General features: G+C 41.6%; 1 protein-coding gene across 1 annotated transcript in view; it reads right to left on the bottom strand.

Annotated features, from left to right (window-relative positions):
* Positions 1-14,263, bottom strand: part of LOC306857013 (chromodomain-helicase-DNA-binding protein 5-like) — a gene marked incomplete at its 5' end in the record, with an annotated part of 53,792 nt that overhangs the window by 32,871 nt on the left and 6,658 nt on the right. Inside the window, 11 exons of the mRNA XM_079396629.1 lie at positions 3,575-3,706; positions 3,797-4,008; positions 4,121-4,327; positions 4,788-5,006; positions 5,127-5,293; positions 5,696-5,825; positions 6,095-6,207; positions 6,600-6,841; positions 7,200-7,318; positions 7,396-7,587; positions 14,000-14,157. Coding sequence (XP_079252755.1) covers positions 3,575-3,706; positions 3,797-4,008; positions 4,121-4,327; positions 4,788-5,006; positions 5,127-5,293; positions 5,696-5,825; positions 6,095-6,207; positions 6,600-6,841; positions 7,200-7,318; positions 7,396-7,587; positions 14,000-14,157 — 1,891 coding nt within the window. The remainder of the gene's footprint in view (positions 1-3,574; positions 3,707-3,796; positions 4,009-4,120; positions 4,328-4,787; positions 5,007-5,126; positions 5,294-5,695; positions 5,826-6,094; positions 6,208-6,599; positions 6,842-7,199; positions 7,319-7,395; positions 7,588-13,999; positions 14,158-14,263) is intronic.

Genomic DNA, 14,263 nt, shown 5'->3' with positions numbered 1-14,263 from the left:
GAATAGTATGCGCAAGGCTGGAGGCTTGGAGGCTCACCAAACTGCTGGGACAGCACAGCCCCGATTCCCGTGGTGGAGGCGTCCACTTCCACCACGAATGGCACATGGACGAAGGATGGGGGCCGTGCTGAATGCGGTCTTGAGGTTCTCGAATGCTTCGTGGGCGTTGGGATTCCTGGACAGGGACTTGGGTTTCCCGCGGAGCAGAGTGGTAAGTGAGGCTGTGAGCAGACTGAAATCCTTAATGAAATGGCGATAAAAGTTGGTGAATCCCAGAAATCTCTGAAGCTCCTTAACTGACTGGGGGGGTTGGCCATTCCACGACTGCTGTTACCTTCCCTTGGATACCTTCTTGACCGATAATGTAGCCGAGGAACTGCACGGTGGGGCGATGGAACTTGCACTTCTCTAGTTTGAGGTACAGGTGGAACTGATGGAGCTTCTGGAGGACCTGCTTAACGTGGTGGCGATGCTCGGCCAGGTTCCGGGAGTAAATAAGGATGTCATCGATATAGACTATCACAAAGCGGAGGAGGAACTCCTGGAACACCTCATTCATGAACTCCTGGAAGACGGCAAGGCCATACGGCATCACGTGGTACTCATAGTGGCCGGAAGCAGTAATGAATGCCGTCTTCCACGCATCACCCTCCCGGATCCGAACGAGGCTGTACGCACTTCGCAGGTCCAACTTAGAGAAGATGTGGGCCCCACAGAGTTCCTCTAGAGTGGGCGGGACCAAGGGAAGTGGATATGGGATCTTGACTATCTGGGAATTCAGGGCTCGATAATCAATCATCCTTCTTACCCACGAAGAAGTTGTTTGATGCCGCTGGTGAACTGGATGGCCGGATGTAACCTTGATTAAGAGTCTCCTTGATGTATTCCTCCATAGCCTTGTGCTCCGGGATGGACAGTGGATATACTCTACCCTTGGGGAGTTTGAATCCAGGCAGCAAATCGATTGCACAGTCCCATGGCCGATGAGGTGGTAACTGGGTGGCTGCCTGCTTGCTGAAGACATCCTGGAACGCCCTATAATCAGATGGGATGGAGGGAGTCGCGCCAGACTCAAGACTCTCAACCCACGTGGAGGCGACCTGAGCAGCGGGTGATTTGAGAGGTGGACGTGGAATTTCTTTGAGACAGTGTTAGTGACAAAATTCGCTCCAGCGAATTACCTCACTTGACTCCCATCTGATTTCTGGTGAATGGAGTATGAGCCAGGGGCGCCCCAGGATGAGATCCACGGTGGATTCCTCCAGTACCAGAAACTTGATCTCCTCCTCATGCAAGCTGCCGATCTGAATCTTCATAGGAGGAGACACAAACTTCACACACCCACGTCCAAGCGGCTTTCCGTTGATTATCTCGACTCGGAGCTCCCGGGCATGCCGTTGACAGGGCAGGTGAAGACGACTTAGGAGGTCTTGGGAGATGAAGTTGCCAGAGGAGCCCGAGTCGACAAGAGCAGAGGCTGTAACGGATTGGACTGGAGTGAGCAGTTGTACAGTCAGCACAGTAAACCTGGAAATCACTGGGTCAATCTAAAATGTACTCACCGCTGGACGTGGGGGTCTAACGGGGCAGGACTTGATGATGTGATCCGGAGAAGCACAGTAGAGGCACAGCCCAGATGCCAATCGGCGGGCTCGTTCACAGTTGGAGAGACGAGTGGCGTCTACTTGCATGGGCTCTGGTACTGGGGAACAATTGGCTGGTGAGCGACTTCGGTAGGGTGGCAGCCAGATAAGTGTTGGGAGATGCGGTTCGCCTTCTGCATAAAGCATAAAGCTCTCTAATCCGACGGTATCATCATATATCGCCATCTGGGCGCGGATGCTGGTATCTAATCCCTGCCGATAAGCGCTGAGAAGAGCCGCCTCGTTCCAACCGCTAACTGCCACCAGAGTACAGAACTGTACCATGTACTCGTGGATAGAGGACGTGCCTTGACGCAGGCGCAGTAACTGGTCCGCCACCGAGAGTGCTCCGGTAGCACATCCAAACACCTCCTTAAAATGCTTAGTAAATGCTTCATAGGAATTCATTATGGCAGTTTTGGCGTTCCATATGGCTCTATCAAAAAGGCTACCTTCGAGCGCTCGGTGGGAAACGTCTGTGGCTGCATTTCAATATACAAGGCCAGTTGTAGAAGAAAGCAGCCACACTCAGCCGAATCGCCCGCATAGACAGCCGGTAAAGCCATGGGACTGGCAGAGACAGATGGTGGAGGGTTTGGAGCTAGCATTAGCGAGGCATGGAGTGCGTTGACCAGCTCCTCCAGGAGGTCCGTCAGAGACGAAGGCCGGGAATCCATAGAAGTGTCGGTAATGGTCCGGTCTTCTGTCTACAAACTGAGTCGGGAACAACAGGTAAGTGATACAACAGGATGGTTTATTGACAGGTAATGTAGATCGTGAGGAGAGAGAGAAGCAGGTGAGTGTCTTGATGCTTCGTCCAATTCAGATAGTCTTGGTGAGAACCGATATCTGTCTCGTTCACAGAGGAGTGGAAACCGTGAGCTCGGGAGAGCTAGAGTCGACGCTGGAGAATCGCTGGAGAGACTGGGAAACTAGGAAACTGGAGTCTACGCTGGAGAGTCTACAAGGTAAGTAAACACAGGTGAGTGCATACGGAGTCAGGTAACTGTTCGGGGTAGTGAAGCATAGACCGAACAATGAGTGTCACAGAAAGAGTGACGTTTATAGGACTGGTGATGAGGGACTGCAGGTGCGGGTGATTAGAACTCAGGTGACTGTGATCTGGTGATTGCTGTTGACGGCGGTGACTGTGACTCTCTGACACTATGTTGACTATGGTTTCACTAATAATAAACATACATTTGCATAAACCATCCATATTTGTCCATGCCCATGTTGATTCGAGTATTTAAAACTTGAAAAGTATTCATTTAAGGTGCATTTCGAACAGATAAAAATGTGCGATTAAGTTGCGATTAATCGTGGGTTAACTCATGACAATCATGCGATTAATCGCAATTAAATATTTGAATCCCTACTAATTATAAATGCCGAAATTACTATTACAATACATATACAATATGTACATATGAAATATTGCACATAATACTGTTCAAAATATTAGAAAATGGTATGTAATACTACTTGGCCACTTTTTAGATAATAAATTAATAATTTTAATTGTTGGTAAATAGGCTGATTAATTACTATTAACCATCATTTAGTCCTAAACTAGCTACTAACTAGAGAAAGCTTAATTTAGGTTAAACATTAAACCTGTTGCCCATTCTGGAATTTCTGTTTTATTTTAGAAATGCTGTCTATTTAAATTGGATGTTTGTTTATTGTGTTTTGCTAAAATGGAGAGCAGGATTTCAGAAATTGCAGGTCTTAAATTAAATGAATGAAGCTATAAAAATAAAATATTTAGCTTGAATTTCTGAGGCTGATGATCAACATTTTACTGGCCATATAAAAATGCATTTAGTAATGCTTCAGGCACTACAGTATTTAATACCAACTTCATGGAAAGCTCTGCATGTTATTTGTGCTCATTTAAAACAACTTGAAATTTAAGTGACGTGGCTTACCTGTGGTCCCAGTAGGCTTGTTTAAAGCTGTCATAATCTGGGATGTCAAAATCATCAGCCTCCCAGGTGCACTGATCATACGGCAAATCTCTCCACTTAATCAGGTAGTGTACATCTCCATCCTTATCAAAACTTAAATTTACACAACACAGTCATAAAGCATATAATTATATCATAATTTTCTGCATGAAAAGTATGTTGTCTGAAGTATAGCATTAGCACCTGTGGTTGACGATCCGGTGAATGATCATCCACTCCGGCTTGATGCCGTAACGGTAGAATCGTTCCTCCATGGCTGCATACTGAGGGTCTTTGCTCCTCCTCTTCTCGCTGTTAAGTTCCTCCTCCCCAGAGCCATAGTCGTATGGTGGTGGTTCGTCCATGTCGTTCTTCCGCTGGTAGTTACGGTGCATTACTGTGTGATATAGCTCCAACTGCATCAAGGGAAAGAAACAGAGATCAGAGATAAAAGCACAAGGCAAAAGAGCATGCATGATTTAATGATTTAACAAAGCTGGCTCTGCGGAGGTAATGTGGGAATCCCACCTGTAGTTCGCTGACCCAGGAGCAGTGCCAGTAGGACAGCCCAGCCCATTTCACAAACAGCTGCCTCTCTGGACGACCCTTCAGCGGTATTTTGGCCAAACCGTCCACCTTCTCTCCATCTCGCCCAAGGGGAACCTCGGGTGGTAGAGGAGGATCGCTCCACACCCAGTGCAGAATCTTCTGGACCTTCCCTTTTAGCGGGGGACACTAGAAAAAATATGGATGCACAATGTTCAAAACAATACATGCCTTTATTTGGACTTTAATAGTTTGATTTGAGCCAGGTTTAAAATGTCATGAAAATGCTTTTTTATAAAACTGCATTAAACTGATCTAAATTTATCAAAGAAAATTTCTATTCATCAAAGAATCCATATGGTTCCCATAAAAATAATAAGCAGCATAACTGTTTTCAACCTTGATAATAACAAGAAATGTTTCTTGAGCTCTAAATCATTATATTAGAATGATTTCTGAAGGATCACGTGACCCTGAAGACTAGAGCTGAATTCTAATAATATTTCACAATATGACTGTATTTTTGGTTAAATAATAGAACCTTAATGAGAATTAAAAATGTATTTTAAAAGTTTAGTATTATTTTCAGCTATTTTAAAAAGTCTTCAGAATGATTTTAACTGAACCGACCTATGCAGACGTTTCTCACCATGCATCGTGGACACAGCCATTCTCCATTGGGAATTTCAGGAAGTGGTGGGTTGAGACAGTGGATGTGGTAGGAGGAAGGGCAGGTGTCACAGCACAGCAGCTCTCCTCCATCCTTACACACTCTGCAGAACTCCATGTGGTCATCTTCCTCCTCACCAGCAACCTCGTCTTCCTCCTCCTCGTCATCTTTGGCCTCCCACTGAATGCCTTCTTTTTCCTGAGAGATGAGGCAGTAAACTGTCAGTCTGAATAGCACTGGTTCTCTGGTTTTGAATATACTAGAGTGTATTTATTTGCAAGTATATTCTTGTGGTGAAGCAAGGAGGGATTTCCTCACGCAGTGGGGGCAGCTCCATTTGCCCTCAGGGGCTTTCTCCAGTTCTGGATCCAGACACACCAGGTGATATGCTCTGGGACAGGTGTCACATAGAATGATCTCTCCTCCCTGCTGACAAACCTCACAGTAATCTTGATGGTCTGTCTCGTAGCCGTCTCCATCCTCTCCTACATTAACAATGGAGTTTAAAGAGAAACCTAAATGGTTTATTGAACAGAAGTACTGTGGAATTTCAATACAAAACACTTCATAATTTTAACAACAAAATTTCAATGCAGCAACCCTTTGATTCTGTCATCTAAACTTACACTACTGTTCAAAGAATCAGTATCTCTAAAAGTGCTTTTATTTAGCAAGGACACATTAACTTTATTCTGTTCTTTTGAACTTTCTGTTCATCAAAGAATCTTTGAAAGAATGTACCATGATTGACACAAAAATATTTAAAAATCAGCATATTAGAATGGTTTCTGAAGGATCATGTGACACTGAAGACTGGAGTAATGGCTATAATAAAATATAATTAAAATATTAGTGCAATAATATAATAATTATAATAGTAAATTCACTTTTTCTTTTTTTTCGTCCTCGGCGGGCTGACTTCTTTTTGGGTACCGCTGAAGTGTCTGAGCGTACAGAGGCACTGTGAATGCTGATGTCATCAAAGTCTGAAAAGTCATCCGGGAAATCCTCCTCGCTCTGAGTAATAAGACAGTTTATGCAAAAGGCACAATAAGTCTTCATCAAAAATGAAAAGGTCTTGGAAAACAACTTCAATAAGAACCCAATAAAACTGGTTGGAACAAGAACAATGGGGAAGTATATCTATACAAATGATCCATGAATTGCTCTGAAAGTGGAAAAGCTAAAAAATTATTCGATTCTCTCTCAATTGAAAAGCTATGAGGCATCATTCCATGTGATACGCATCAAGCCCTAGAAAGATTTCAGTGAAAGCGTGTTCTCACCGAAGAGCCTTTTTTCCTTTTTCCACCCGGGCCTGCTTTTGATTTGGACTTCTTCGGTTTCCCTTTCTTTTTTGTTTCTTTCACTGACTTACTTTTTTTTCTAGCACCAGGCCCTGCAATGCAATCCAGATGAGATAAACAAAACAGAAACGTTTTTTTTTTTTTTGTGAGATCTGAGATCAATACTCCTTTCTTCAGACATACATAAAACACATTCTAGATTTGCAAACATGTATTTTTGTGAAGAAGCTAAACTCACATATGTCCACTTAAAGCTATAGTATAAAATATTTTGATGTTAAAATATTTCCTATAATATTCAGCATCAGCTAGGATGAAATTTTGAAGTTTGAAAGTTACACTAAACACATTTGAATAAAGAAATGCCTGCAGCCAAACATTAATCATGTTACATGCAGTATGTAAACAATGTAAAAACCTTCACTAACGGCTTTGGAAATCTATATATACCTATATAAAATCAACAAAAAGAAGTTTACGTTACCCTTTCCCTCTTTGGTTTTGGCTTTTTTGATTGGGCCAGATGGTGAGATCTGTTGGATACTTCTAATACAGATGGGTGGAGCCACACTGACAGTTTCCACAGCAGCAGCTACGGCAGCCGCTACAGCAGTTGCAGAGGTACCTTTGAAAGGATTGTTCGCACTGAACTCTCTCCACTTTGCTCCTAGCACTGTCATCATTTTTGACATGGGGATCTTGGGGTTCTTCTTGGCAATGAGGGGCCTAACCACAGAAAAAAAGAGATTTGTGACCAATTTTAAAGCAATAAGCTAAGAGTGGCCATGCGTTGTGGTGATTTTACCTCAAGTACTGATTGTTCTCAGGCATGAATCAGAAACCGGAAGTATACACTAAAAGAGTCTCTATCGAATCAAATAGTATGCTGGTTACAGTAGACATGCATGGTGTGGGTCTGAGAGTACATCTTGTTTCAATGCCTGTTATTAGAAAACCTGTCATCATAATGTCATTACTTCATACAGGCATTAGCATTTGCCAGAAGGAACGTTTTAAAATAGAACAAGACATCTTGACAGCAGGGCAATAGAATGTCTGTGTAGAAGGAAAACTGAAATCCTACCTAAGAAACTGGCTGAAGGCTTTGTAGTTGGTGATGGTTTTATAGTCGTCCTCTGAGAAGGCATACTGCACATCTTCAAGACCCCACTCTTGCATCAGCTGACTGGATGACTTTGGCTCCTGGTGTCACATGAGAAATTGTTATTCATTTATTCTCAAGGCAAATAGAGCATAACAGAGCATTTCCAAGTGAGAACCTTCAAGTTTCCATCGTCATCATCATCGTCGTCCTCATCATCATCTTTCTTTCGCTGTTTTGTTTTCCTCTCCTTCTTCTCTTTGGGCTTTTTCTTTTTCTTCTTCAGGGTGCTGTAGGTACTGCTCTCACTTCCTGACCTGTGACCATGATCCTCTCTGTCTGACATGTCATCTAGCCCACTTGGAATCCCCTGGGAGCACAGGCAGAGACATTAAAGGAAAAGAAGATGGAGCACTCTACATTATAGGATGGAGAATTACGGGAGCCTTTCAGTAAAGAGATAAACTCCTTTTTGGTGGAACCTGCACATATACCTTAGCTGGTCCCAAATGAAAACTACCTTACAGTTTTTTGCATGATTTTAGCATGAAGAATAATTAATTGTACCATTAATGTCAGATTTTATTGCTGATTTGATGTTATTGAAACTCAATCGTAATAAACAAATTTCCCTATTCATAGTAGCAAGTGTGCATTTATTGCCATAATGGTAACTGAAACGGCTTGGGTTACTTGACGTAGCCTTGGATCCCTGAAAGGAGGGAATGAGACATAGCGTAATCGCTAAGGGAAATCCCTTTCTCTGAACTTTCCTAAAGCCTCAACATTTCAAACTATTGCGTTGCAATAGCCAATGGCGTTCGAGTGCTGCAATAAATGCTACTATAAAGGTGGCGCCGAGCACAATATTTCCTCAGAATTTTTCGACTGAGTGACAGCTACTCATGACCCTGAGGATATTTTTATGCAACGTCTCGTTCCCTCCTTTCAGGGACCCAAGGTTACATTAAAGGGTTAGTTCACACAAACATAAAAATTCTGTCATTAATTACTCACCCTCATATCATTCCAACCCAGTAAGACCTTGATTTATCTTCGGAACGCTTCTGGGTCTGGGAACATTTCAGTTACATTGCTATCTATGCAGGGTCAGAAAGCTCTCGATTTCATCAAAAATATCGTAATTTGAAGCGTCGCCCGTTCCAGTGCCTTATACACCCTCGTACCTAACAATATGATACCCAATCACAATAGTACAGCGGCCATGCTGAGATCACCAAACACTATATAAACACACTATAAACAGTGCTTTTCAATGGGCACTGCCTGTGCATGTTACAAGTTAGGAGCGCCTTTGTCGGCCTGTACCAAACTGAGCACAACTCCACGTCCACATAGTAGGCTTCATAGCCTCTTGCGTTGGGAACAGATGGCATTACCGCCACGACTTCAGTACAATATGTGGCTCAGGCTGAATGGCAGAGGCTGAGGCTGGGGTTGATAACATTGCGCATTTGTGCTGTGCATAGAGGAAGAGTGCAGAAAAAAGCTGTAGTCAGTGAGACAGCAAGCGGTGCATTTTAGGTTTATATGAGGCAGGCCACTTTCTAAGGCTACCTATATGGCGCAGCTGTCTCCACTCTGTTTGTGGCTGGCCGCTGCTCTGAAGTGAGGGGCTGTTGGTATCGTGTGAATGAGTGATCGAGTGACTAGAACTGCACACAGCAGGCTGTTGCTTCGAGGCAGGGGGATGCCTGTATCATGTGAATGAGGGACTGTGAACCTCTGTAAATCTCCTCTCATAAACAGCACGAGGCCAATTTCCTGTCAAGTTCAGGTCCCGACTTGGGGTGAGGAGAGGCTTGATACCCGAGTCCCGAGGGTAGGCAAACTCGCATAGCACTGCATCTGCGTGGGGCAGTCCAGAAAGACAGGCTGCAAATATTCATCCTGAAGAGTAGACATGAGAAGTTTGGGTCAACAAGGGGATGCGCCAGTTGACCCATCGTAGGCTTCTGCCTCCATGGCTCAGCAGCAGAGGGGAAAAGAAGTGCAGACAGCTTTTCCACCATAATATGAAAGGTGTCATACTCACTGGAAAACTCCAGGGAAAGGCAATCCAGGCACTGTCCACTGGAGCATTCCTTCAACAGCCAGAGATAGTAGGCTTCATAGCTTCATGAAGGAGGAAGATTCTGAGGTAATATGGTGCGCTTGGTGAGGCGTTTATAGCGGCTGAGCCCACCAGTCAGATGGACGCTTGAACACCTTGGCTATTGCAATGGAATAGCGTGATTCAATGAGGCTTCAACAAAGTTTGGAGAAAGGGATTTCCCCATAGAAATTACGCACTGTTGAAAGACTGTCTTGAAAGGGAACTGATGTTTCATAATGAACTATAAACATTTGTATACTTCTCAAAACAACATAAAAGATCTATTGTGTTTTGTGCCATTGCTTTAGCAAAGCACCTTTCAATCAAGCTAAAACCAAAATTGCGATATAACTTAGTGCGCTTGGCAAACCACAAAATGCATTGTGTTTCAGAATGAAGAGTAGCACTGTGTTCATTTACATGTGAGCAGCTCACCATGTGTGCTGTTTAACATGCATTTAAGAATGCAACATGTGTCAGTTATGCTTTATTTTCACATTTACATAATAAACATTTTTATGGACAGATGATCACAGCAATTCACTGGATTTTTCACTGGAAGGTTTCCTTTGCAGTTTCCCACCAAAATAATCTCGGCTCCAGCGAGTGAAAAAATTAAGATTTAAGAATTGTAATTTTACCATTGTTATGAAGCTACCTTTTTTGTTTTTTTTAAAGTACAGTTGTTTTACAATATATAATTAATAAGAATATTTTAGAAATTTTGGTTTTGTTTACCTCAGCAGCCGGTTGCACATAGTTGGTTGTTTGGTAACAGGCCTGACAGTTTATTATCGAAGATTTCTTAACTAAACATAAGATAAGATTAAGATAAGAATCTTAAATCAAATTAAGATTTGCTTATGTAATACGAATTTGTGAAAAACCCTTAATTAAATTATCATATCTTAAGACCTAAGATAGGAAGTTTCTGTAATATACCCCCCAGTACTGTAAAATAAAAAAGATTATTTAAATATTATGATTACTGTTATATTTAACACCAACAATAATAATAATATGATGTAATTAATCATTTCTCCATTCATAGAAAAAAAAAGCCTGGAAGTGTTACCGACATTCTCACCAAGTGAGCTTGTCCTAAAGAGACTTTTGTGCTGACTTATCAAAAATAGTGCTATAAATTTTATCATGGACCATTTCAGATTTTAGGAGCAAAAATATAACTGTACTTGTAGGAGGCATGAAACGGAGTTCCTTCTAATTGGGTAAGACCTCAATGCACAGACTTTAAATAAAAACAGGTTTTTACTATGGCCTAACTATTGATTAATGTAAAATCAACTCCACATTTTCAATAAAGGAAAAGCTAGATCATTATGACACTATTATTAGTAACATCTGGAAGCAGGGAAACCAATCAAAACGATCATGCTGCTAGGGAACACACATGTTTCAGTGGGTGAATTACTCTGTGTGTGTGTGTATGATTGGAGAAAGCCTGTTGCTGTGTTGCAGCTGTGCACTGGCTGGCAGACGTCTCTCCAGCGCAGGGTAGGCCAGCACTGCCGCAGAGCGCACAAGCTCCACCAGCAGCAGTTCTGAGTTGCCATGGAAACCAAACTGTGCAGTGTTGGAGGTGTAGGGGGAGCTCTCTCTACTGCAGCAGCCAATGGAACAGCGCCATCCAATCAGACGCGTTTGCATAACGAGCTTGTTATGGAGAGTCCCCATGGTTGCAGTGCCTGTGTTCTAGGGCCCGTCTAGACAAATCTCAATCACGTGCATGGGGGAGGGAGAAAGTGAGAGAGGAAGGAGAGGGAGTGAAAAAGGAGGGGTGATCATGCAAGAGGCAATGAGTAGAACCACTAAAGAGCTTCACAGCTGGAGCTAAAAGGTCTCCAAAAATCCAAACCACAATTTTCTGACAATGCACCTCAAAAGGAGAAAAAAGATCTGATGTAAATAATGTGTGGTTTTCAGGCTGACACCATCCTCCAGTTCATCCCCATAGAAAATGCAGTATTTAGGGAGAGTTTGGCTAAAAATGAAAATTTTGTCTCTTTTTTTTTGTTTCTTCTGTGGAACACAAATTATATGTTTTAGGCAGATTATCATTTCCATGCATAAGATATCATTGGTTCTTTTGTCTTGTAACCATTCACAATACATTTTAATGTTAAATCTAATTGGATACAAATTAGTTTTGTGACCTACTGTGGATTATTACAATTTCAGGCTTTTCCACACACATAGTTACTGTATTGCTTTACAAGTTGGAAAATAGCAAATGAGTTAAATGAACAAAAAACTTAATTAATCTTATTTTCTAGTAAAAATATCTAAACATACATAAAACGATAAATATTTTCTGAAGTAATATCACATTATACATTATGTTTTCAGAGAAAATATCTCCCTCTTGCCATTTTTTGATAACACTTTACAATAAGGTCCCATTAGTTAATGTTAGTTAATGCATTAACTAACAATCTGCAATGCATTTGTAATTTATAAATTACAAATTATTGCTTATTATTTATTGGCTTATTGTTTTACTGTTAACAGTAATTATTTTAATATGTTACCTTTTTTTCTTCTTTAAACATAAAACTAACCAAATTTATTTAGGGTTATGCTTTTGCTATAAATGTTAATCTTCTGACTGACATTTCAATATTTTGTCTTGAAAACAACACAGTCCTTTTATAATACTAAAATTGTAAGACTTTTTATTTTGCAGTGCTTGTTCCATTTATGCTTTTTTTGTCCTTTTTGTAGTTTGGCAGCCCCAGTATCTGGAGAAAAAAGCAGCGTGAACTCTGCCGCAGAAGAAAGTCAGTCATTCGGGTTTGGAAACACATGAGAGTAAGAAATTGATGAAAGAATCTGCATTTTTGCAGAAGAGTTTGAACCAAGCTTGAGAATATTTGTTTTTATTATTATTATTTATTTATTTATTTTTATTGTTGTGATTGTTATTATTATTTTTATGACTATTTTACTTCCTTTTATGTAAAGCACTTTGAATTACCATTGTGTATGAAATATTCTATATAAATAAACTTGCCTTGCCTTGCCTTGAACTATGCCTATAAATGCTGCATTTTCTGTGGAAAAGAACTGCGCAACAGTGTCAGACATCTTTGGGATCTTTTTTTTTTCCTTTTCCCCAAAACATCCTCATCTTCACCACACCAGAGCAGAAAAAAAGCTCATCTGTACTACTGAAATGTCACTTATCATTGTTTACATCTGACAAAGCACCAATTCTCACTCTGCTGTCACAATCCCTATACTCTCCACAGTCTAACGGGCTCCGGCGCAGGTGGCCGGCTTTGGCGAGCTGAGCTGTTAGACTTGCGGACAGCAGAAGGGCAGGCGGCGGTTTTGACCCCCATTGATTTGATCCCGTGTCTGACACAGCACTACAGGGAGAGCATGACTGACACCAAGCAGGGCTCTTAGCCACTGAGGGGAGACCTCTCTGCCCTCGCCACGGCACATTTACCACCGCTGAGAAGCAGGGAGGTTTGAGAGAAAGACTGAATCTGTGCAAGCAGGCAGATAAAGTGAGAGTGGGCTAGGGAGGAGAAAGAGAGGAATCCCTCTCATTATCTCAATGGTAAATACAGTCAGCTGGGGGGACTGTGACCGACTGACCTGTCAAACGTTTTATCTCTCGCCAAGGCGCAGAGAGAGAGAGAGCTGACTGGAAAAGGGCTGATCGCTAAAAAAAATACAACAAAATGCCCCTAGGTCAGGCAAGTTGTTTCATACTGATCATTCAACTCATAGGAACAGCATTTATGCCACGGCCTTGGAGACAAAAGCACACCTAGCCCTTTTTTTAAATATTTCTTCATGAGTACTGTGGTGTGTAATGTAGACTGAAGTCAGATCAGGGCACTACTTGTTGTGTGGGTGGTCTAATGTCAGCCTAACTTTTGGGAGGGAGCCCTGAAAATATTTTTAATAGGACAGTGGAACACAAAAGAAGATATATAGGGCTGCACGATATATCACAAAATTATCGTTATCGCGATAATAGAATATATGATATCCGTATCGAAGAGAGTTGCGATAAATTACATTTATTTTATGTGCCAAGCATTTGTTGCATGCATAGGTTGTCCAAGTTTGACCAATCAGATGGAGCCTTACTATCTTTATACCCGCTTCCCAAGTAGGTGTTATATGCTATTGGCTAGACCGGGCCCAAAGGTGAATCTAGTGGCTCAGATCAGAGAGTTGAACAATATTGACAAGCCTGGTGCAGCCCTAAAGATATATTTTAAAAAATTAATTAAAAGTGAGTTTTTTTTATCCAAACAATAAAAATCAATGGGGTTCCGTGCCATTTTGGACCCCACTGATATTCATTGCATGGACAGTTATCAAAGCATCTTCCTTAACATTCCACAGGCGAAATTCAGTCATACGTGTTTGGAACAACATAAGAGTGAGTACCAATAACTCAGTTTTCATTTTTACATGAATTATCCCTTTGAGTGTGTGTTGAACTAGAACTGTTTCAATTTTCCCCATTCATAAAAAAATTAAAACAAAACAAACAAACCAAAAAACACTGGAAGTTTCAGTAATGATAAGTTGAGCGATAAGTCATCACATTCTGATGATGTGATGACAACATCTATTTCATCCATGCTTCAATCAATTAGATAGAAATTAAAAGGCTTCTTACCTCCTTCTTCTTCTTTTTCTTAACTTTGGGCTCCTTTCCCTCCATTATCTTGCTGGGTTTCTTCTTCTTATGTTGTTTAACTGAATCATCCTCAGAGAAGAACCTCTCTAAGGGTGACAGGGGAACACTCCTCCGACGTTCACCTTCCTCATCCTCATCTGAGAAATAACACAAGAGGTTCACACGTATCTACCTGCAGCTAGGTCCATATATTATTTGGACACTGATACAATTTTCATAATTTTGGCTCTGTATGCCACCAGA

This window comes from Barbus barbus, assembly GCF_936440315.1.
Source record: "Barbus barbus genome assembly, chromosome: 37".
Classification (NCBI taxonomy): domain Eukaryota; kingdom Metazoa; phylum Chordata; class Actinopteri; order Cypriniformes; family Cyprinidae; genus Barbus; species Barbus barbus.
The sequence above is the reverse complement of the archived record's forward strand: the minus strand, read 5'-3'. Positions and strand labels throughout refer to the sequence as shown.